The following is a 24018-nucleotide window of genomic DNA, read 5'->3' as shown; positions in this document are numbered from 1 at the left end:
GCGAATGGTTGTTTGTTTGTATGTGCCCTGTGATTGGCTGGCAACCAGTTCAGGGTGTACCCCGCCTCCTGCCCGATGACAGCTGGGATAGGCTCCAGCACGCCCGCAACCCTAGTGAGGAGAAGCGGCTCAGAAAATGGATGGATGGATAGCATTTCAATAGTGTGCATGAGTGTTTTTCAGTAGATTGTATGAGAGTGTTTTTCTTGTGTACCTGACTGCGTTTCAGTGGTGTGTACGACAGCATATCAGTATTTTTTGGGAAAGCATTTCAGTAGCGAGTGTGAGAGTGTTGCAGTTGCATGTGTCAGCGAAAAAAAAATCAGTAGTGTGTGTCAAAGTGTTCCTGTTGTGTATGTGAGTGGAAAAAATGTCAGTGTGTGTGAAAACAATTCAGTAGTATGTGTGAGAGCATATAAATTGTGTGCGTGTGTAAGGGAAAAAAATCAGTTGCGTGTGTGTGTGTTTCATTTGCGTGTGTGACAGTGTTTCAGGAACATGATCGTGAGTGAGTGTATGTGAGCATAAAAAACAATCCCGAGGGTGTGTGACAGCGTTTCAGTAGTATGTATGAAAGTGGTTCAGTAGTGTGTGTGAGTTTCAGGCGAAAGCTGCTTTTTCACCAAGTTCAGCTCTCCCCATCACCGTTTTAATATGCGATCTAGCCTGTTTTTGCACCTCAGGGTGTGTAGGAAGAATGATACCTGCGTCATCAATTTTAAAAAAAAATTTTAAACAGTATGACGCTGTAACCCATTAATGAATTTAACAGGGAAGAGAAACATTGCATGGTAAACTACGAACAACAATTTAGAGTTCTTAACCCTAACACTAATTGTTGGCCTGTGTTTCGTTTTTTTATCCAGGACCGCCGTTGGTACCCCTATAAAAGTGTTGAAAAAAACGGTATCCTGGTATTTCACTTTACACATTTTGACAACACACCCACAATTTGTACCTAACTGAACTTAAGGGGCTTAATAAGGTGTTTGACAAAAGAGCAGAAAATCGGCAAAGACCAGACAGACATACGTGCCTAATGGGTGTGAAACGCACCTCGCCAGAAGGTTAACATCTCTGCCTGTAAATTGCTGCCCCCCCACCCTGCACCCACCCCCCCACCTTTGCTGCCAACAATAGGCTCAGCAGTGCCCTGGTGATTGCCTCTTTTCACATGGAAATGGCAGCCGCCTCTCGTCCGCCAGGTTCCCCTGAGCGGTGTACAAATGACAGTTTACAAGGCGATCTGGGATGGATTGGAGACAGCCGCAAAGGTTGGAGGGAGCTAGCAGGATATTTTTCTCTTTTTAGGGCAAAGTGACATGTAAATTAGCTTTAAGAGCACCACTCAGGACGTTGATGTCACCCTAATTGTCGCAGTCAATTGTGGGCAACAATCTCTTCGGTCGGCGCAGCCTGTAACAACAAGCCCGCCATCAAAAGAGGCGTCATGGACTCACCTTGGCCACGTGCACACTGCATACCCTGTTTTCTGTCCTGAAAGTTAGCATTGCTCAGCAGGAAATGGTCAATGCACTTTTATCAAAATCTCTCCAAATCCTTTGAGTGTCAGGATAACAAACAAGTGTCCAGCCAACCGTGACTTTCCCCACTAGTCCGTAAACTTTAGCGGCAGATGAGGCGAGTGAAGCGCCGCTGAAAAAAAACAAACAAAAAAACATTTTAAATACAAATGCGCAAAACTCTGGAGGCTTGTCAGAAGCCACAAGTTGAAAGTTGACTTTTTTTGCAGTTCATGAAAAGATGTTTGTTTGCACCTTGTTTGTTCATAGTTTGCAAACAGCTCTCCATACACACACACACACACACACACGGATGCATGCACACACACGCACACACACACACACACACACACCTGTTTACTAACTTTTAATTTTGCTTTACTACACTAATAGAAGAGAATCCAAATGTCAATCTTTATACTGAAACCAGCCAGTAATTATTTATTTAAAATAATTCTATGTAATATATTTACATGTGGCAGCACGGTGGACGACTGGTTAGGGCGTCTGCCTCACAGTTCTGAGGACAGGGGTTCAATCCCCGGCCCCGCCTGTGTGGAGTTTGCATGTTCTCCCCGTGCCAGTGTGGGTTTTCTCCGGGCACTCCGGTTTCCTCCCACATCCCCAAAACATGCATGGTAGGTTGATTGAAGAATCTAAATTGCCCTTAGGTGTGAATGTGTGCGCGAATGGTTGTTTGTTTCTCTGTGCCCTGCGATTGGCTGTCGACCAGTTCAGGGTATAACCCGCCTCTCGCCCGAAGATTGCTGGGACAGGCTCAAGCACGACCGTGACCCTAGTGAGGAGAAGCGGAATGGAAGATGAATGAATGAATGAATATTTGCATGTGTATGCCTGATTGTATGAATGTCTGTATGTGTCTGGTGTTTGTAGAGCCATCAGATAGCATTGTTTATTTTACACCCTTGTTTTCATCATTGTTCCTTTCTATCCTGAAGGTTGTGGCAAATACATTTTTCAGATCTGGTGTTGACTGCAGATTTTTTATTATTTTTTTTAGCTATGTTAATGACTGCAAAAAAAAAAGGAGGTGAGTATCTTAGATGCTGTATAACTGTACAGTTTGGTGCTGATTTGCATGACTGCCAACATAGACTCCAAATGTCTTTGCAATACTTGTTTAACTTTAGTTTTGTCAATGACATGGCAATGTACAGTATATTCGCTGAGAGATTTATTGCCATTTTCATTCCAATGGTAATTGTCATTATTCTCAATTTTGTATTATTGTCTGTTTTTTTTCATTTATGCCCTATTTTAATTTTTAATGATTTTCTCTTAATACCTTTATGCACATTCCTTGTTTTTATTGTATGCATTCTTGGCAATAGACATGATCCAAATTGTTCAGCCCTGGTGTATGTCTGTGCCCCACTGAGTGCTATTCTAGTGTTGAAAATGTCTTCAACTAAGTTGTTCCCGCAGGGATTTTAAGATATTCTGCAGATTATATAGAATGCAACATGTCTCACTCGGAAGCATCTGTCCAATCTTAATTTTTTTATCCTCACTAAAAATGTTTTTGAGGCCGTGAAGTGGAAATGTGGGACAAGGTTCCTGCAAATATACATTTGTTCCTTTCATGGTGTCTTTGTGTCCTGAGAGGATGTGCACTCGTATTAAGAGCATGGCAATATGCAAATGAATGTTGAGATGAGAGATACAACAATTATTCAAATGTTTGATTAATTATTCAGCGGAGACACTGTCAATTATTCATTGGGGCAAGTGATAAAGTTGTGCTTTTTTTTCTTCTCCGCAAGTAAAAAGTTTCCTTACGGGATCCATCAAACCCTGAATCGTAAGCCTTTTATTTGTCAAGCACACAAAATCAAATTGACTCTTTGTGACTTTCCTTGCGCATGACTGCTGATGTTGTGGTGAGCAGCAAGGTGGATTCCCTTATAAAGTGAAGTTATCATTGAAGGTCTGCAGAATGTACAGTTTTCTTAAATTCTTTATTTACTCAATCCAGCATCAGCGGCTTCATTTCACATGCAGCTGTTTGTATCAGTGTGTGTGTGTGTGTGTGTGTCTGGTGGTGGCAGCACACTGTGAGTAAGTGAATAGCTGAGAAGATGCAAAATCAATAGCTCTCAGTGCAAATATTTGTTTGTGCCTCGGCAAGCTTCTTCTCCTTCTTATCCGAGCAAGGGAGATCAGAAACCAATGTAAACTCTTTATTTTACGTGTTGGAGGATCCCTTACACATCACACGCCCCGGCAGTCGCCTTCTGCTCTTTAATTGTCCGTCAATCTCTGCGGCGTGGCGTTGGCGGCTAACAGAGCCGAAGCCCGTCGAGAGATGCTCAGTTTGATGTTGCAAAGCTGGAATAGACGCAAGCAAGCACAGTGTGGAGATGAAATGTGGGATGCTGGAGCCTAGCTGTGGTGCATTCAAATGCTCGTCCATCCGACCACTATTCTCATCAAAAAAAAAAAATCACCTGGCCTTCCGGAGCTGTGGAGGTTAATCGTCATGTCACAGGCCAAACCTTCACTCATGCTTTCCTTTTGAGGAAAAATAAACATTGATCACTATAGAATTGCTACAATTGTTTCCTAACCTTAATTGAGCCAAGGCGGACATTTTACTCGAGAAAAAAATCTCACAGAACACCACCAAACCAAATTGTAACAAAAAAGTCATACACAGGTTAATTGTGCCTTCTGCCATCAAGTGGAAGAGATTTAATCTGCATGTCACTATCCATGACTCTCATAGATAGATGAAGAAAGATTATTATTGAGAGATTATTTTACTATTTACACATCAATACATTTCAGACCAATTCAGTGAAATTGAATAATTCCCTGCGGCACGCCTGATGGTCTGTCACGAGATAGGAGTTGGGAATCACTGCTGTAACCTGAACATGGCTCAAGTGTCTCATTATATCCCAATGTAAATTTTTGACCATGACTCTCCACAATGAGATGAACTGAGATCCAGAGATTAAGTCACCAATGTGGACTTTTACTCTCCCAAATTTCTGTGATTCTTGTGTGACTCCCACTCATCTAAATTGGGCCTATAATGGTAGATGAGTGGCGGCTGAGCCTTGTCTTGGGGCTGTGGCTGCTGCGGCATCTTCATTTGGCATGCAGCCACTCTACATACAGCAACACAAACCCTTGTATGAATTTATTCATAAGAGAATCAGCCGGCATCACACGCTCATATTTGTGCATTTTGCTCAGGTGAGGGCATCTTTGACGAGAAGAAAAATCCACCACAGATTGCATCTGCACAATTTATTCTGAGCACTTGTTGTGCATTCTTGACCTCTGACCTTTAAATGTATGTGTTGCTTCCTTGCTGTCATCTTGTGCTGCAAGTTCAATTTGATCAACACAGCTTCTCTGAAATTGGACCTAAATTTGTGGCTGCCTTTGACATACAGAGAATTTGGGATATTCTTGGTCTTCTGCCTGCAGACACACTAAAAATCTCAGGAAATAAAGCACATATTGATTCAATTTGACATAATAACACCCATCAGATTTATTTGCAGCAACGTTGTATTAAACAAGCAGACAGACAATTCATCTTGTAATTACAGTTTTATTATCAAATTTATACGCAAAATAAATATTAACCCAGCAACGCCCTCCTCAATTAACAACATATATGCATTAAACACACCGCCACCCTATAAAGGTCACACACACTTAATCCGTTTACACGCTGAATATGCGGCGGCCCCACGCACAAGAGGCCGCGTGCGTGGAGAAAGGCGAGAGGTAGCATTTCAGGCCGGTGTGGATGAATGGATCTGCATGCAGCCGTGTTGCGTTCAAGTGTGCGCGCGCGTGCGTGAGAAAGCGCGACAACTGCGCGGCTTCGTTCGCATCCAAATACCCTAAAAGCAAATTACGCGTGGCAACAATTCACCCAGGACCTGATACACTTTCTAAAAGCGGCCTCAGACTTGCTTCACATTAGAAAAGTTGTGGCTGGAATCAAATCCGACTCACCTGAGTCTCTCCGGTAAAACGTCACTCGCCGCGCTAAAGAAATAATCATAATAATAATAATAATAATAAGAAGAAGAATTGTTCGATCAAACCTTGTACATTTTTCTTTCTGTAAGTGTAACAGTCAGCCTGCATCTAAGTTTTTTTGTGGATTTAAAAACGAGGAGGGGGACTGATTGATGATTTAATTAGCTATCCAGTAGCGACCTGCAAAAGGAAGGGACACAAAATAACCCTTTATTTACATAGCCAATCGACTCGCGGCGTGGGCGGGGCTTGCTCTCTCTCTCTCTCTCTCTCTCTCTCGCTCTCGCTCTGTCTGTTTCTGTGTGTGAGCATGTGTGTGCGCGCGAGCGTGTGAGAGCGAGAGAGAGACAGAGAGAGAGAGAGAGAGAGAGATGTGCTTGTGTGAAATGGTTGACTTCTTTAATAAATGTGGGGTTCATCCTCTTAAGTGGCCTCCAGAAGCGAGAATCACTCTAATAAACCTAGAAAATGTCGATGATATTCGCATAATATTCCTGCAGGGACTCGTGCAGCTCCGCGGACACTTTATGTCACTTTATGCTTTTTATTCCACCCTCTTTTTTTTCTACTTTTTTAAGTGGCGCCAGAGCCCATCTAAAATAGCTGTGTGTGTCACTGTTGGAATATAGTTCGTGATTTTAGTGCAAAATCATAAATTTAGATTTTAGTTTGATTTGTATTAATTATTATCTGGCGCTAAAAATGTGCAATTCAGTAAAATGCTAATTATTCTCCCCCGTATTACATTTACACATAAATGTGTCCTTGCATGCAGTGCCAGGATGTTGTACTCTCTCAAATAAAATTGATATAATTACAAATCATAATTGTAACGTATCTTATCCACACCTTTTAAAACGAATGCCACAAATATTGACATTTGATCGACTGACAAAATCATTTTATTTGTTACCGTCGATTGTTTCCATCAGGAAAAAAATACATACAAATTCAAGAGTTAAACTGTTTTATTTTACCAAAATAATTTGCGAGTTATTAAGTCAATCAATCAATAAATAAGCGCACTAATTGCTACTATTCCATTTTACAGGGGGGGGGGGGGGTCATTTTAGATTGAATAACTGCAGTTTCTGGCGATTATCCAACGGTTTGCGGTCAATGACGCGGACTAAGTACACGCACATTTCTGCCAAAAACACCAAATGTAAATACAATATTTGAAATAAGAATCCTTACTGATTGCGGCTGGCGTGGACGCTTCAAGTTTCTCCCGGTCCACACACACACACACACACACACACACACACACACACACACACAAACTCAGCGTGGACATAGTTGGTTTCACTGTGCAAAAGAGAAGGATGGAGAAAGCGAGAGGAGCAGGAGGGGGCAACAAGAGAGTGTCGGGGGGTGGGATAGAGGAAATAAAAAAAATAAGTTGAAGCCAGAAGATGCTCACGTTTGGCTCCCCTCAATTATCCCCTCCCGTGAAGATAGGTGGCGTGCGTTTCAGGGGGCTTCTCCTCCGTGTGCACTGCAAAGAAAAGGAGGTGGAAAGAAAAAAAATGTCATTAGAAGAGGCGGAACACGTCAGTCCCGACCCAGGTTTGTTTCCTGGAGTGGGTGTAAGACATCAGTTGTAAACCTGCCCGAGCAGGACGCGCGCTCCCTCCCTCCTCCCAACCACTCGCAGGCTTTATTTCTAAGGCTTTATTATCACCGCTGGACCGGAATCCGCACACCGCCGCGCTCCGGTGTCATCGGACCAACGCCACTGTTTGTTCCCCTCACAGCAGGCAGGTACGTTGCTCGCACTTTTTCCTTTTATTCTCACTCAAAACTGACATTCTCCACTTCAACGCACTCGTGCTTCACTTGGAACTTACCTGCGCAGGTGGATGAGTTGGTTAGCAATAAATAAATAAATAAAAATCCATGCATGCGCAGAGGCTTCCAGTGGGCTTTTCCTCGTAGCCGGTTCCAGGCGCTCTTTGCCGGGCGTTTTGCTCAGCGCAGCCCCGCTCCGGAGAGGACCAGACAACGCTGGTCTGCCCGGGCGGTCAACTTAATGCCCACTTGTGCCATGCTGCAAAACAGCGGACGCAACCTCTTGTCATTTTAAACTTAGATGATCAGCTGCTCCCACAACAATCTTTGCGCTTTTCTTTGTGCACAATTTGCGGCTTCATCGCGTCCGCAACCACGTTTTTCTTTCGTACATTTTCAGTCCCAGCTTTATAATTGAGCTGCTATTTCCGAAAGCCGCGTGTGGTGTAACAATGCGGTAGCCGCAATTTGTTCAAAGTTCCGTTACTTTTCCTCACTGAGGATTTGAATATGTGTGTGCACGCCCGTGAGCTCAGTTTAAACATGGATTAAAATGTTATTTATGAAATTCCCCCCCCCCCCTTCATGACGAGTATGAAGCCCAAACACCTTATGTTACTTTAAATTCAGAAGTACTCGAAAAAAACAAAATAGGGGAACTTTTCGTACTTAAATGAAATTAATTGAAGGTTTAACATCACTAGACAAACATGAAGATGTTCTTCAACTGATAATGTATGTTCTCTTTTTGTCACGATGAGCTCTAAATTATTCAAATTATTTATTTATTTATTTATTTATTTATGAAATGTATTTTCTTTTTTTACGCTGTTGTATACATCAAAGTAAGTTTGTGTGGATGTCTTCGCTAACACTGTCGCCGCTCTTGTCTGTGTGCGTGTGCGTGTGCGCGCGCGCGCGCGTGTGTGTATGCGTGCGTGTGTCCAGACGACAAGCTGAAGCCAAGCGTTCGGGTCCATGCGAGCTGCCGTCTGAGCCCACACGCGCACTTCTAAATGAGGCAGGAGATGATGGCGGATGGGCCCCGGTGCAAGCGGCGAAAACAGGCCAACCCGAGACGGAAAAACGGTAAGAGCTCGTCCGGCGAATCTCTTCGCCTTACTCTGTTGTTCGAGTCCCAGCCTGCTGAGCGCTCCAGTCCGTTATTCGGGGACAAGCTGAGCGCAAACACAAACGTGTCTGCAGCCGTGTGCGCTTGTGTGTGTTTTTGGAGTGTGTTGAGAGCGACGCACAAACTTTGGAGTGTTGGGAAGTTGTGTCGGTGCCGACGGGCCTCCTGGCTGGGACGAGCCCGTCGTGGGGTGGAGTGCAATGGGCGAGGGAGGAGGGGGGTGTAACGGTCACCCGGCTGTGGCTGCTCCCAGGACACGCGCGGCTTGTGATTCAGTTTTTTTTTTTGCTTCAATGCGCGCGTTGAATGTTTGCTTTTACATCTACAGTACCCGTGTCAATATTAAAAAAAATATATATATATATAGATTAAAACATCTGACGCAGAAAGCCACGCGTCTCATCGCGTGCACTCGTGGACGTGACCGTTAGAAATAAAGGACTTGTCTTCTAAACTCGGACACTAATTGGGGCGCTGGAGGTGCACATTTATTGCTTTTCTTTATCCATTTGAGTGCACACTTTCCCACAAGAGGCAAATGTGCTGTGACATTTCCTGGCCCCGTTATTCCTGATTATTCCACACATACACGCTGCGCGTGTGTACGTGCTTGCGTGAGTATTTGCGCGCGCGCGCGTGTGAAACATGAAGGCTGCCATGCAGCTGCTCAGACAAGCTTCGCCTTTTTGTTCAATCTACTACGGATTTGTAATATTTGCATTATATTTTGTAGCATACAGTGCCCCCACGGATTATTTATCGGGATCAGATTTTATTCATTGATTTGCTGGATCGATGGTCGGCAAACATTATGTTCCTGTTCTGAAAATATATTCTGGTAATTTATATTTTAAAAATAGTAATAAAATTGAGATATTGTTTAACAGCACCTGTTTTGTTAAAACAAAAATAACAAAATAAAAAATAAACTATACTCTTGGCTTTTGTTCCAAATGTACAACATTATGAAAAATATGTTTTCACATGTCAAGGAGAAGCTCAGATATTTGAATCGCCAGCGAAAATAGTTCCATAATAATATATGACATGTAAGTTCCCTAGTTGATGCCTTCGCCCTCCTCCCCTTCCACCCCACCTCCCACCCCCTCCACCACCACCACCCGAACACACCCCTGGGAATGTAGAGTCTTATGGAAGCTTGGCCGCTCTCCCCTCGCTGTCCTCTCCCTGGCCGCAGTGGAGGGCTAACCGGGCCGAGCCCAGGCGTGTGGCGGGTCCGCGAGGCCCGGCTCGGGAGCCCACTGGCAGACTTCACTTACTAATCAGACCCAAACATGAATGTAAAATTTCGCTGCAGTTTGGAGGGTGACTCTGTATCAGGAAACGGCCTCATGAGTTTTTTTATTTACTTATTTTGGCCTGTTTGTGGTTAATGTGTTGTTGTTTTTCAGCCATCCAGCCAATTAGTATTAATGAGGCCTTTGCTCACTATGTTGTCCAAGCGATGACATTCTCATCCAGATGACTGTTGGCCTTCAAGGCTGGAGGTGGCACACGGTAGCACTCTCTGGCCAGTGTGTCATGTGATATTTAACCACAGCTCATCACTCCCTCCTGCCTGCACACCAACAAAATAGTCCAAAGTAACATGCACACGCGCCAAGTGAAACTTTGACCCTGGCCAGGTGTGGCTCGTTGGATCCTGCTGATAAAAGAAGTGCGCTTTTGCACACCTTTCGTGATCACCGCTGATTTTACCACCAGACGCCCGGCAAGAGCAAATCTTGTGATAAGCCAGGAAATGTATTTCTCCCCCACCCCCGCTTCTAAATCCTGCATTAGTCTGATCGGAATCATTTCTGATTTCCCTGTGTGACCTATGACCTTAGAGTGTCAGGATGTCCCCTCGGAACTATACTCAGATTACATAACAGCTGCAGCCCAGTAACGCACTTTACATGTAGTCTGAATTACAGTGTGTGTGTGTGTGTGTGTCTAAGCAGCATTGAGTGTAACACAATGCCACATTTGTGCCAGTCCAAACAATTTGTCCATTACTATTATTCTGCAGTCTTTTTAAAGTTGTGTGGGAGAGAACCGTGAGCGTTTGGGGAGGCAGGGGGGGGGGGGGGGGGGGGGGGGGATGTGGGAGTGAGACAAGGTGCCCACCCCCCCTCCTCAAGGTACAGGGGGAGGGAAGGAGGAGGTTTCACAGGGCGCTCGCAGACAATTGATTGTCAGCGGTAATGTGTTTCATTTACATGTTTATACCGTCAATAATGGCGGGGGGTTGTCCGCCGCACCATTCAGCGCTGCCATTCCCATACGGGTCGCCAATTGTGTGCAGCCTTCCACTCCTGATGGCTTCTTCTGTGCATAGAACTATTTCACGGCGCGTCCATGTTGAAAGGATTATTCTGTTTGAGCAAGTGAAATAATTACGGCGAGATGTTCCGGGGGCCGCTGTGGCGTGGCGGCTTGGCCCACAGAAACGCGACAAGGAGTGTTCTCACACCTCAGTTTTGTGCATGATTCCAAATAAGCAGTGTGTGACAACAACAAATGGGCGAATGAGAGGTCAGATTTGTCCAATCACTACCGGCGTGACACCTTTGGATTTGCTCTTCCCTCGGCTGTGGCCTATAAATATATATCTAAAAATATATACATATTTATGAATACATCTGCTGGGTGAGAGTCTGCACGAGTGACTGACTGTCTTCTTCTTCCATGTCCGCTTTCTTCCCCACTTATTGTTGTCATTTAAAAATGTAGTCTTTTTTTAATATAAATTCAATATTTTGTCATTTTATCATTTTGTGATGTGACATTTTGTCTTCATCGTCATCTTCTCTGATATGTGTCCTAGTTCAGCAGCATGTGTACACAGACGTGCACAGAGTTGCTTGCACCTTTGATAAGACACATTAAAGCAAATAGTGTGGCTTGTGGCTGTGGGGACACACACACACAGACACACACACACACTAATGATCATCAACTCTATCCTGGACACCGGTTAGAACCTTTTCTTCCCTCCTCATCTTCCCCCGAAATAGCCAAGAAAAACATTTTCTGACGTATTTTATTTTTTCATTTATTTATTTATTTTTGCATCCTCAACCACAGCGCTTGTGTGAAGATGCTTCTTTTCTTCCCCCCCCTCCGCCTGCCGGCCAGAGAACACACACTCGCAGAGGCACCGCCGGGCCAGACCCCTGACACGGCGGGTCTTTGGAATGCCTTAGGTACCATTTCACTTTGGCTCACATCAATGCTGACCTGAATGCCTTTCATATCTGATCCGCCGCGTCTCTCCTGGTAAACATCCCCCGGGGGGAGAACAAAGAAAGGAGCTCCTCTTCTGCTGCTTCTTCTTCTCCCTCTTAATCACAATTCAGCCCCTCTCGCCGCCAGCAGCAGGGCTGCACATTTGCATTCAGCATCAGAAAGGGGGCCGAGATGAAAAGGGGGGGCGAGGGAGGAAGATGAGGGAGGAAGGGGTGGCTGCTGGAGAGAAATAACTGGGCTGTTTGTGCTTGTTTGTTGCCGGTCCCCTGGTTACAAGCCTTTTATAGCCTCCCTTCTTTAGCGGGGACCCGGGCCCCTCCTGACACACAGATAGTGTTACGAGATGGCGTGCTCGCACTATTCGTGGACACTCAAACTTCTTAAGAAGAAGCGGCGCGCTTGTGCATCTGTGAGCAGGTGTCGTCTTTTTCTTGCCTGGAAAAGTTGTGACCTGCAAACACTGGCAGGTGTCTCACAAGCTCCTTGTGAAACTGATATCTTTATCGTGCACCTCCCAGGCGGGATGGATGCAAATCTTAAGCAAAGATGGGGAGATGTGGGCTTGGGGGCGGCATCATGTGATATGGATTTCTTTTTACCCTTTCTTTTCCTCACACAACTTTTTTTTTTTTTTTTCGTTTTGGTTAAGAAGAAGGATTATCGGTACACCTTCCCTCCCCCTCCTCCTCCTCCTGGCCAAGCTGTGCAGGATTTAGGCAGATTTACTTCAGCAAACACCTTTGGACACTGGTGGGTGTGTGGGGGTGGGGTGCGGGAGAGGGGGGGGGGTGAAGGAGAAAGAGTCTGTTTGCAAAAGGGGCCTTTTGTTCTGAGAGGTTCTGGATAATGCCTTACCAGGCAGCCATGATATTAACCCCTGCTTTGGAGGGATGGGGTGGCTGGTGCTGGGGCGCTTGAAAAGGGTGTGTGAGGGTCTTCAAACACACACAAACACACACATACATTCGCAGTCAGTGCCAAAAATGGGGAAAGTGGCGACTGGGTGAGAACCACCCACAGGCGGGACATTTTCAGTTGTAATCATATTTGGTCGCTGTGACGATTGCATACAACATGTCGACTTGTCCTCCTTGACCACCTGTCTTCATTTCATGCCTTCTTGTTCCCTCCTCTTCCCATCTTTCTTTCATTGTCACAAACACAAACACAATTGTAGACCTCTGGTCCGGCAAATACTTGCATGCATGTGCACGGGCGCCATGTTTAATGCCTCACTGCGGCAGGACGATGCATTCTGAAATATCACGCCTCATTTGAGTCCAGTGACAAGTCTTTATAGGGCCCATCCGGCTTGTCTCATCCTACTGTTTGTTTTCGCTCTGCTGCTGCGATACAGCCTACATCTGATTTCCAACATGATCCGCGCACTTACTTTTTTAAAGTTGCAAATGTTGTCAAAGGTGTGTAAACGAGGTCATTTAAAAAAAAGTCAATTGTGATGTTTTGTCTTAATGTGTCAGCACAATCCCTTTCTGGAGCTTTTTTCAATTTCTCTTAAATGAAACTGATAAAATGTCTGTGAATGCGCTGTCACCATGTTTCTGAGGAAAACGTAATCACCTCAATTGCCAATTAGAAAGATTTCTTTTTTCCCGACGCTGTCTCACTGGCTGTGGCGACTGTAGAGATGACAACTTTGTGCAAACACATTTGGAATGTCGTTCACTGCGTGTCATTATGCTCTCTCTCGCTTTCTCTCTCTCTCTCTCTCTCTCTCTATCTCTCTCTCTCTCACACACACACACCTACACACACACACACACACACACACACACACACACACGTGTACTGCAGCCATCATGTGTTTGTCGGTATCTCTCGAGGCAAGGTCAGCAGCACATGCACCAATCAATAAGCGATCCATCGAATAAAAGCAATGGCGTATGTGGAAGTCAGTGTCTTTCCTGAAAAGCTACCTTTAACGTGTTAATAGAGCATGCTATTTGTAGCGGGATCTCTTCGCTCCATTATTCACTGGCACCCTGCTTGCGAGCCACCTCAGCGCACCCCTCTCGTTACCTTTCTCTAACGAGGACTCGCCTGCATTGCTCTGTGCCCTCACATGGAATTCAGATGTGTTATCTCGCTTTAATTGCGGCCGATTGCCTAGTGAGATTAACAAAATTAGGTCGTTTTGCGGCTGCACACATTTCGCTGGCTTTCATCTTGCCACTGATCAAGCGGCCCGCTAACCGGAGGTTGCAGCCTAAAGAGGAAATGGTCAGAAATTACATGCGGCCTCTCTGTTATTCAAACATACATTTAACCTCTGGCAAGAGTGAGTCAAGGAGAGATGAAACGTGGAAGGGGTTGGGGGGGGGGGGGGGGGGGAGGTGGAGGCAGCACCCTTTGCTTTAAATGTCAGCAGCGGCACAGCACATGGACATGTGGAGCAAAGTCGAGCGTGGTAAAAAGTCTGAGAGGTGAATTTACGTGTTAATAGGTTCTGACTGGATAGGGAGCCCCCGCCCCTGAACGCCGCATGTCCCGCTGCTGTCAAAGGCAGATGTCAAACAAACACCTCCTCAGGTAGCGGGGGGATAATCACGCCGACAGGCCTGTCCGCCGCCATCCTGACAGGCAGCTCAAACCGACACTGCAGAGGAGACGTCTGCACTTTCAGGTTCCACCTCAGAGGAAGTGTTTCAATACAACAGGCTCCCGTTTGATGTTTGTGTAGCAAATACTTATCCGATATTAGTCAGCTTGATGTCTCATACAAAGGACGTAGGTTGTGCGATTTGGCCAAGATCAGGTCAGATATGGACGCCGTCTGGACCACTCTTTCCTGACCTTTATTGAGCCAAGGCACATATTTCACATTCGAACAAAATCTTACAACAGACAATCGAACAAATAATTCACAAAAAGTGGCTGCACAGGTTAATTGCCATCTAAAGGAAACACATTTCATTGTTCTGTCTGTCACTATGTCACTGGAATAGATAGATTAACAAATATACATTATTTGTAATGTTTGTAAATAAATGTGAAATTGAATAATATCCTTAGGCACACCTGATGATCTCTCACAGCAGACTAATGTGCCTGGTTGGAAATCACTGATCTAGATGTTGGCTTTTCCAAACATTCCAGGCTAAAACTTTGACTTCCGTGCATCTCAGCAGCTAATTACTGCCACCCTCAGTCCATATGCACCCCCACCCAGGGAAGTCACATCCTTATCGTTCTGCATTCCTCAGATAAATTGCACTGTGTTATTCTTATTACTTTACTGACTCTTAATGGTCAGGCTCCTCCATACATGGTGGATTTCGTATCCTTTCATTGTAATATTGGGCACTGCACTCTGTTGACTGCCTTTTATTTTGCTCAGACAAAATAAAAATAAATCAATCAATCAATAAAAGTGATAGAACCTTGCAGTCTATTGCCCCCAAATTGTGAAATACACTTCCTTTTTGCACTAAGAGCTGCCTCTTCAGTGGACATTTTTGAAAAGCAGTTTAAAAAAAAATTGTTTAGGCAGGCATTCCAATGAGAGTAATTTTTTTAAATTGTTTTTTTTGTTGTATTTTATTTTGATTAGATTTGTTTAACTTCTTTTTTTCTCTTTTATTAAGTGTAAACTGTTGGATGTTGTGTTTCTATTGTTTTATATATTTAGACCTACAACTATTGCATAATGTAAAGGACTTGTTGAGTCCTCACTGTGAAAAGTACTATATATATATATATATATATATATATATATTCACACACACACACACATAAAACAAAAAACAACAACAAAAAAGCAGACCTGGAAGCAAACAACCACCCTATCCATCCGCAATGCTGTGGGGGGTACACGGACAAGGGAAATCGAGGTGCGGGTAGCGTTAAGCTGCGTCCGGATGTTTCTGTACATGCATTCCTCAACTTGGCTGCGGCTTCCTGAAGGGCCAATCACAGTTTGGCTAATGTTATTATTTTTTGCTAATCAGTTGCAGTGACTGGCAATGACTTTTCAGTAATTAAAGTCATGAAATATTCATTTGTGCTACCTTTGCAGTAGCCATTTTTAATTGTGACGATATTCTGCCAATTAATAGCCATTTACGTTGCTTCTTGTTGGCTACCCTTCTTCGGGAGACCAGAGGTCCTCTTTTACCATTACTTGAAACTTTGTAAATTGTCCATTTTGTGATTTTAAACCATCACAGATTTCTTTCCCTCAGTCAGCTGGGTGCTTATTTGTCTTTTTCTATTGAGAATTAGTCACTGGCCATGCAATCATTGGGCGGTCTGTCTGTCAGTCATTATACGGAGGACCACTAATTGGTCGCGATGTGACTCAGTGTGTGTACATATTAATCATTAACACAAATTACCCTTGGCATACATTGGCACATATCACATGGTGAGTATTGTAATTGTTTATTTTTAGTTTTTTTTTTTAGGGTTTACATTGACATATATTTTTTGTCAATTACAAAATGGCAGGCGTTTACATATTTTATTTGCCAAGTTCTTTCTCTCTCTCTCTCTCTCTCTCTCTCTCTACCTCTCTCTCTGAGACACAGACACAAGCACAGACACACATACACATACACACTCCTCTTGAACCTCGCCATGGCCCTCAGAGGGGAAGGAGATAAGGGCTTTGTGATGAAACTTTTAGTGAATCTAGCTGCTCCAGATCCACGTCATAGAGAACCCCCCCAAGACTCTCCCCAACCTACACACACACACTCCTTCTTGCTGCCATATATTGTTATTAAGTTTGCGTGGGAGAGGTGAGGGTGATTATGTTTTTAATTTCTACCCCCACGCCCCCTCCTCCCACCACCTGTTTGCAAATAATTTAACGGTTTCCTTTCCTCTCCGCAGCCTTTAGCTTCTTCATCTTCTCACCACTTTGTGTACCACCTTCATCTTCTCCTGTTTTCATCATCTTCTTCTTCTCCAATTGCCCGCCTCCCCCACTGTCGCCACCCCGCCCTCAGCTTTGCGAGATGACGGCTTGATGGCCGTTTCGACAGGCCAGCATTGAGGTAAAGCAGTGTGACGGCAGAGTTTTGTTAAGCTCAGAACAAAGGCTTGGAGATGCCGGGCCGGGCCATTGTCCTGCGCACATATTGGCCTCTTTTGCAGGATTTAATGCTCTGTTTACCTCCAGCCAGTCACAGCTAATATTCAGAGAGGCGCTCCGTCCTGTTAGATGCACTTCAGGGTGACTGAAGGGAAGGGAAAGTTTTATTTCGTGTGTGTGCATGTGTGTGCGTGTGTGTGTGTAGGTGTGTGTGTGCGCGATTGTGTTTGTGTGTGTCTGTGTGTGTGTGTGCGTGCGTGCGTGCGTCTGTGCGTGCGTGCGTGCTTGCTTGCGTGCGTGCGTGCGTGTGTGTGTGTGTGTGTGTGTGTCTGGACTGTCCCCTACATGCTCTCTGGACAAACTGAAAGCATTGCTCAGTGGGATTAGCGAATGAGTGTTGTTTTGGGGGGTTCAGTGAACAGAGCACGGGGGGATTCTGGGAGTTTTTTTCCTGACCATGTTTTTGGGCAAGTCCACTTACAGTTTACTCTCTCTCAGAATGTGTAAAAGTGGATCTTTAAAAAAGAAAGAAAAAAGAAGGATGGCTGCCACTTGCAGCTCTTCGGGGAAAAACGATCTCATTAAAACTAAAACTTAAAAAAAAAAAAAAAAAAGGCGCTGGCGTCTTCAGCAAACACGCCATAGTGGTTTGTCTTTGTTTTTACATTAATTTCAAAGCTAAATTCCAAAGCAGTTAAAGGAGGGCGAAGGCGCCGTTGTGGAACCCAACGTTACTTTGACGAGCACATAAAGATTGGGTACTGGTGCCAGCAGAACCCATCTGTGCTAGAGAGCAGAGGACTTTGATTGGTTAACATAGCTTGTTTTAAGGTCAAACCCCCACACCCCACAATAAAACCCTCACAATGATTGACAAGCCGGGACTCTAATTGTTTTTTGGGACGAAAGATAGTAAATCCTCTCCGTTTCTGTGGTAATTAAAGGGTTAACTGGATCAAAGAATGCAAAGCACCTGGTGTTTTCCCCCTCTTTTGGCAAAACAGTTACAAAATTACAGCAGATAAGAAGTGAGCAGTGTTTATGCAATCAACCTAACGAAGAAACAAAACAATTTAATGCGGCAAAATCATCATTCATCTGCATTATAATTGCCTCTCTCACACACATCTACCAACATGCTTAATTAAAATTGTGATTAAATGCGGCTGCAGTGTCTGCGAAGACGCACAGGCACACACGCAGATAGTATACACACACACACACACACACACACACACACACACACTTCACGATCTAAACAGGTGCTACACAGTTTAAAAGTAAAGGGAAGAAGCTAATTAGCATTAGAAATTGTCAAATTGCCTGCAAGAATTTGTGTTAATTTCAGTGACTGATGAGGTAATTTATGGGGATGTTGGGGTTGTAACATCAGGATGATTGCAACAACACACACACACGTGTGAAGCTATTTGCTACACAAACACACCATAACCCCCCAAAATTATTTAGAAATTTGAGTTCAGTGCACAGTGCACGTGGCTCACACACGACCCAAATGTTGGTTCTCCACATTGCAGTCCAAGTCAAGGAAAGCACAACATTAAACTGGTGGCTCGGAATTTTTTTTTCCGCCCCGACTGTGATCGCTGCTCCGCTCGGGATGTTGGCCGCGGTCCTCACTCCCACTCAAACTTTCCAGAACCTTCACAGATACTGCTGATCTGGACCTCTCATGTTCACTACCCCTAGTAATTACCTGTCATTGTCCATCATTATAGTTGGCGGCGCTGGAATGTCGGATCTGGAACGAGACAGCGAGCCAAACCTTTCCACCATCTTGGGGGGAAAAAAAACTGGCTGTAGAAAGTCCCGCTATAGCCACAGTTCTTATGATGGGTGTTTGTGCCGGCAACATGGCGCTTGTGTTTATAGTGTGGTATGGAAGGGGGCTGGTCCAGTGGGAGTAGTCGTTACGGCAGTGCATGGCGGGAAAGAAAGATGAACGGAAATTCCTTCATGAGTGGAACCTGAGTAGTGCCTGCCAGGCTCTTCATCTCCAGTTTTTCTTCTCATCTATCCTGACTTTGTTAAATTTTGATTCACAAGCATCTCCAGGAAGTTTGCTGTGAGCTGTGTTTTCTTGCAAATGTTATATAAAAAAGGCACCACCGTCCCCCCAAGAGATGTAGCACTGTTTGCCCTTTGCCCCTTTCACCCTGACATCTCTCCTTGCTTGCATACTGTATGTGCGAGATTTGGTACGATGTGTGTGGTGCGCATCACAAAATATGTACAATATGTTCAAATTCAAAGATTGTGACTAGTATAACAAATGAAATTAAAAAAAGCATGAGCAGATATTTTAGAAAAAAAAAACTTTTCCACTTTAGTTTGACATAGCGAAGGGGATGTCTTTCATGTGTGTAAGTTGAACAGGCCAGTTCTCCTTCAGCCACACCAAGGTTGCTTCACGATGATTTCATGTTGTCAGCCCCTCTCGTAGCCCCGCTCCCTCCCTCCTCATCCTTGGAGCAGGTCAGCCAGTAAGTGACAAGGTATTTCGCTGTTTTGTGAACCTTTGCCAGACTGATTGTTCACTGCAAGTGTAGTGTAACTGAGCTGCTTGTAGCTTGCCCAAGTGTGGAAAATAAGATCGAGGGCTGATTTTTTTTTCTTCTCTCACCGCCACTGAGCACCCCCCCCCCCCCTCCCCCTCACTTTTTTCCCCTCACTGCCGCTCTCTCGGTTACACACAGATAATAAAACAGATATCAAGAGGTTGAGCTCGCGCTCCCACATACATTTCCGTTCCACCTGACAGCCCGCCATCTTCGTCCGACATTTACACTCATGCTGCGTTGACCCGTGACCACTTTTGGCCACGCGGGTTTCTCCTCCCGCAACAGTGTGTTGAGTCATGCCTGGCCTGTCGAAACATACTGTAGGTCAAACGCTCCTCCTCTATGTGTTTTGGTGGTGAATGCAGTAGCCGGCCTTTCAAGTGTTTCATAAGACGTACACGACATAATCGGTTGTGTTTATGTTTTTAAGCTTTTATATATGTTTTTAGGTTTATATATGTTATGTTTGGTTGTTCACAGGATTTCATAAAATCAATTCAACTCACTCAAACAAAAAATTTTAATTACATTTATTGTAACTTAATTTTAATTGTTAAAAGCAACATGTGTCAGTTTATTTGGGCTACAGTAATGAAACAAAAGATCACACAAACTCAAAGCAAACAAAATCTATGTATATAAAAGCAGTATAAACAATTCCTGTTCAAATGAAATTGGTGTACACAAGGTACAAACTATGAGTGTGTTGAATTTGGATCATTTTGGCTATTACACATGTTGTAAGGAAGGTTTAATTTTGGTGCAGATTTTTTTGTAACATTGTTGACATTTATACAAATTAGGACTTGTTGAAGTTTGTCTCTTATAATGCCATTCCATTTTTGATCCCATCGCATCCTACCATTTTTAAATCCTGATTCTTATCTCTGCTGAGTACCTGTTGTGATTTTATTATTATAAGTGTTTCTGCCAACTGGATGTAAGAGATAATATTATTATAATGGCTGGACCTGCCTGACTCGTGTAACAGATGCGTAGCTGCGCTTTGCCTCGCACACAGCGGCGTTTATCTTGCAGCAGATGGAGGAAGCCTCTCGTGTGTCGTATTAAAAACTGTACCTTGTTTATGGCCTGAGGCGCAGTGTGGAGACAACCGTGGATTTATCAGACAAAATGGTACCCTAAGTGTCTCCCTATGATTCAAACATATTTTTCTGCAGGAGTTCACATGGCTGATGTGATGGGATGATGGTGCTTAGGTGAAAGAGATGTGTGCACAGTGACAACAAAGCAGAGACGTGCAGGGAAAAGCCTCGTGGAAAGCCACAGAGAGAGACTGAGCAGTAAAAGCGGAGGCGGGAGCATCGCTAAAATTAGTACAGCATTAGAGTGGGGCATGGGGGTGGATGGGGTTTGTGGAATACGCTCACACACAAAAAATAAACAAAAAAAACCTAGAGTCAATTTATGCGCACATAATGTGAGCGCGACCTGTGAAGTATGGCAGGGTTCCTCAGGTAACAGGATTACGTGGGCACATAATTGATCCATTGGGAGGAGAAATGACGGGCCTCTAAAGAGGCCAAGGCTTTGGAAATGCAGTTTATGAAACAGGCATTCGTAAATTCAAAGGAATCAATACGTCAGTTTTATTATATCTCAGAGCCAGATGGGCGTTAAAGGCAGTACTCGTCCTTCCCATACGCTACATCACACCTCACCATCTTTTGCCTTTCTTCCTTTTCTTGCACTGTTGGCATATTTATGTGCTTTATTGTACAGACATGCAATGCCACAGTGCTTGAGGTTGGTTATTCATTGCAGTTGTTTTTTTCAATCAACAACCATAGCAACTACATTGGACTATTGTGCTTAGCTTTTTCAATCTTGTTCGCTGTTGCACTTCAGGAATAACTTTTTTGAGTGACCATTTACACAAGACAGTTTACCTAAGAACCCAAGACTACAAAACAAAAAGTGTTGATATGTACTTATCAAGGCTCAATGTTTGATTCCCAGGGCAGACTGGATCTTAGTATAGCTTCTTTCTTCTCTCGATTTGTCCACTTTTTTTGTGATGTGTGTCTGTAAATGTGTTACATAGGTCGCCTCCCCGCCCACCCGTTCTTGGCCTCCCTAATTCCTTGACTCTCTCGTCTCTCATTATCTTACTGATAGGTGGATGCATCAAGGTCCTCAGTTTGTCACCGAGACCTTTGTGTGTGTATCAAATATTGTCACTCTGACTCCACACACTTTTATTGCAAACAGTAGCCAAGATGAGCCTATAGAAAGGTGCCATAGCGGCTTGGGATGAGAGTGCGGGAGGTGAAGTTGGGAGTTCAAATGAAGCATTCGGTATTTCCTTGTCTAAAATATGCATGTTTCATATAAAGACAATGGCATCCCAGGCAAGGCTTAATTAGCATCCAGAGCTGTAATGCAAATGAATAATGCAGCAAAGACTGATGCAAACGGATCGAAATATAAGACTCTAGCAATCTAGCTAAGAGAGGAGGTTACAAGAAGTCTCCCGATGCCGCCCTTCTCTTGGCGATGGCAGAGGCGGCACAATTAGGAGGCCCGCTTCCCTGACGTTTGCCAGGATTCTCCTTTTCCCATTCCAGTAGTTCATTTTCAGAGTCAGTAAATAATAAGAAGTTGGTGATGCTTGCATTTTTAATTCCACCTCCCCCCTCTTCGCCGCACTTTCCCCTTCCTCAGTTCACTGGGTGACATCTGCTATCAATGCTAAGCAGGTGTTCCCGTGCAAGCAGACATGCCCCCCTGTTTGTGTTTCGCCATCATCGCCACCGTGCACCCAAATGAGCAACGTGATTAAGAATCCTGTAAATTTTTGAAAGGAAACGGATGGCTGCCCGGCTAGAACGTAATTACACCGCCACCAACATCCGCAGCTCACCGCCGCTGCAGCAGCCGGAGCCAAAGCAACAGCAAAGAATTAATAATATATAATGGCATCTTTGCTTGTAATTCATAAATGAGATAAAATGGAGGTGTATCCTCTGTGAATCCACGACGTGTTAACTCACAGAGCTTTACTTCGTCGCATCTTTTTGGTTTTGAGTTCATTTATTTGCTAAATGAGGCCCGTGCACACGCTCCCTCTTTCTTCACTTTGCTGTGACATCACGCTTGTCGCCACCTTGGACGATTACCTCTGGCGTCTCAAGTGGCGTCGCACTTCCTTCCCTTTAACTTCAAAGGCACTCGCCACATTAAGTTTTTTTTTTTTTTTTTCATGTGCACTGAAGGAAGCGCCATCTTTTTTCTCGTTGTCAGACCAAGGGCGGGGTGCTGCCAGTGAATTCTGGGGAGGTCAAGTTAAGGTGGAGAAAAGCGATGCAGCTTTACTTTTGTCGGCTTGCCATCTCTTTGAGGAAATGCCGTGGTGGTCATTAGTGTGGTCATGGCGAGCTCACGCAGTTCCATCAAGTCTTGATGTGCCCGAATGTGGTTACTGGTGGAGGATGTTTAATCATTTCAGTTTCTAACCAGCTGCACCCGATCACATGCAAATGTTTGCTGCCCGCAGAGAGCCACGCTCCTAACCCAATTTTACCAACCCGTTAAGTTTATCAAGGTGTTTGTAAAGAGTTAGGATGAAACAGGCAGCTCCTTAGGCTGCTGGGAAATGAATCGGGTAACTGGCGGCAGAGGAGGGAGGTGGTGGGAAGCAGACGAATCAAGGGGGCGATTGTGTCTGGTGCCAGTCAGTCGTAATTAAGAGCCCGGGGCGGGGGGAGGGCGCATAATGGGCAGGGGTGTATACGCACACTGATGGACCTGGAGACATCACCTCACATGCACATTAATGTGCACAGTGACACATCCTTAAGCCGGCTCTTTTATACGGAGCAGCTCACCTGAAAATAATGGCGGCGGCGGTGGGTGGGGGAATGCAAATGAGGCCTGAGGTTAGCGTGGGAAAAGTGGGGCAGGGGGGTGCTAGGTGATCCTCCGGGCAGAAGTGGGGGGGCTCTTTGTTTGCACCCTCAGTTTAAAAATACCCACCATGCACCTCCCCCTCACCCTCTGCTCTGTGTCACCTCTGCGGCCCCCAGCTCGGCCGAGCAGCGCGAGCCAGTGATGTATGGTTTGTTTAACAAAGAAGGAGGGGTCAGGTCCATTTATCAGCCAAACACAGGATTGTGAAGACATTATCATGCCATGCCATCATGTTTTATAATAAATGTTTGAGTGACGTGAAGCTACTGTATTCATTAATTTCACTCTCCTCTTCCTTTTTTGGGGTCTTGCTCCTTGTGCACCTCCGGGTTCCAAAGCAGGTAAGCCTTTAATAAGTCATCTTTCAAACAACAGCCTTCACCAGCACTTACCACGTTCAGCTTTTCTCTTTCCTCATTATTATTCAAAGAGCTGTAAAAACATGTGTTTGTTGTCTAAAACAATATGCTCCGTAGCACCAAACCTGTTTGATGGTACCTTCGCCACTGCCGTACCACTCTTGCTTTATTATTATTTATTGGCCATTCCTCTCACCTCCTCTGTCCCCTTTATCACCTGTTTTAAATAATTTCTAGAAATAAGGATGCAGCAAACATACACATATCCATGCACACACACACACACACACCCACACACACACACACACACACACACATACACAGATATATATCTGCACACATGCATCGTGCGCTCAGCTTTCGCTCA

The 24018-nt window shown here is 44.6% G+C and overlaps 1 protein-coding gene and 1 long non-coding RNA gene across 7 annotated transcripts in view; one reads left to right on the top strand and one right to left on the bottom strand.

Moving 5' to 3' along the window:
* Nucleotides 1–1158: 1158 nt before the first annotated feature.
* On the bottom strand, nt 1159–7483 carry LOC133402730 (uncharacterized). 4 transcript variants are annotated; one of them, XR_009768555.1, is made up of 7 exons: nt 7400–7483; nt 6973–7047; nt 6747–6857; nt 4838–4995; nt 3992–4055; nt 3753–3872; nt 1159–1656 (listed from the first exon to the last, which is right to left on the bottom strand). It is a non-coding gene; the product is annotated as an uncharacterized LOC133402730 (long non-coding RNA). The 4 variants fall into 4 exon arrangements; XR_009768557.1 differs by lacking the exon at nt 1159–1656 and having other exon boundaries at nt 3445–3872; nt 5523–6857; XR_009768559.1 differs by lacking the exon at nt 1159–1656 and having other exon boundaries at nt 3445–3872; nt 4838–4987; nt 5523–6857.
* Nucleotides 6886–24018, top strand: part of zeb2b (zinc finger E-box binding homeobox 2b) — a 56270-nt gene continuing 39137 nt past the window's right edge. For all 3 annotated transcript variants that reach the window (XM_061676759.1, XM_061676768.1, XM_061676750.1), the window contains exons 1-2: nt 6886–7313; nt 8289–8429. In XM_061676759.1, the coding sequence (XP_061532743.1) occupies nt 8357–8429 (73 nt within the window). In that variant the 5' untranslated portion in view covers nt 6886–7313; nt 8289–8356. The remainder of the gene's footprint in view (nt 7314–8288; nt 8430–24018) is intronic.

Source organism: Phycodurus eques, chromosome 1 (genome assembly GCF_024500275.1).
Source record: "Phycodurus eques isolate BA_2022a chromosome 1, UOR_Pequ_1.1, whole genome shotgun sequence".
NCBI classification, from domain to species: domain Eukaryota; kingdom Metazoa; phylum Chordata; class Actinopteri; order Syngnathiformes; family Syngnathidae; genus Phycodurus; species Phycodurus eques.
The sequence above is the reverse complement of the archived record's forward strand: the minus strand, read 5'-3'. Positions and strand labels throughout refer to the sequence as shown.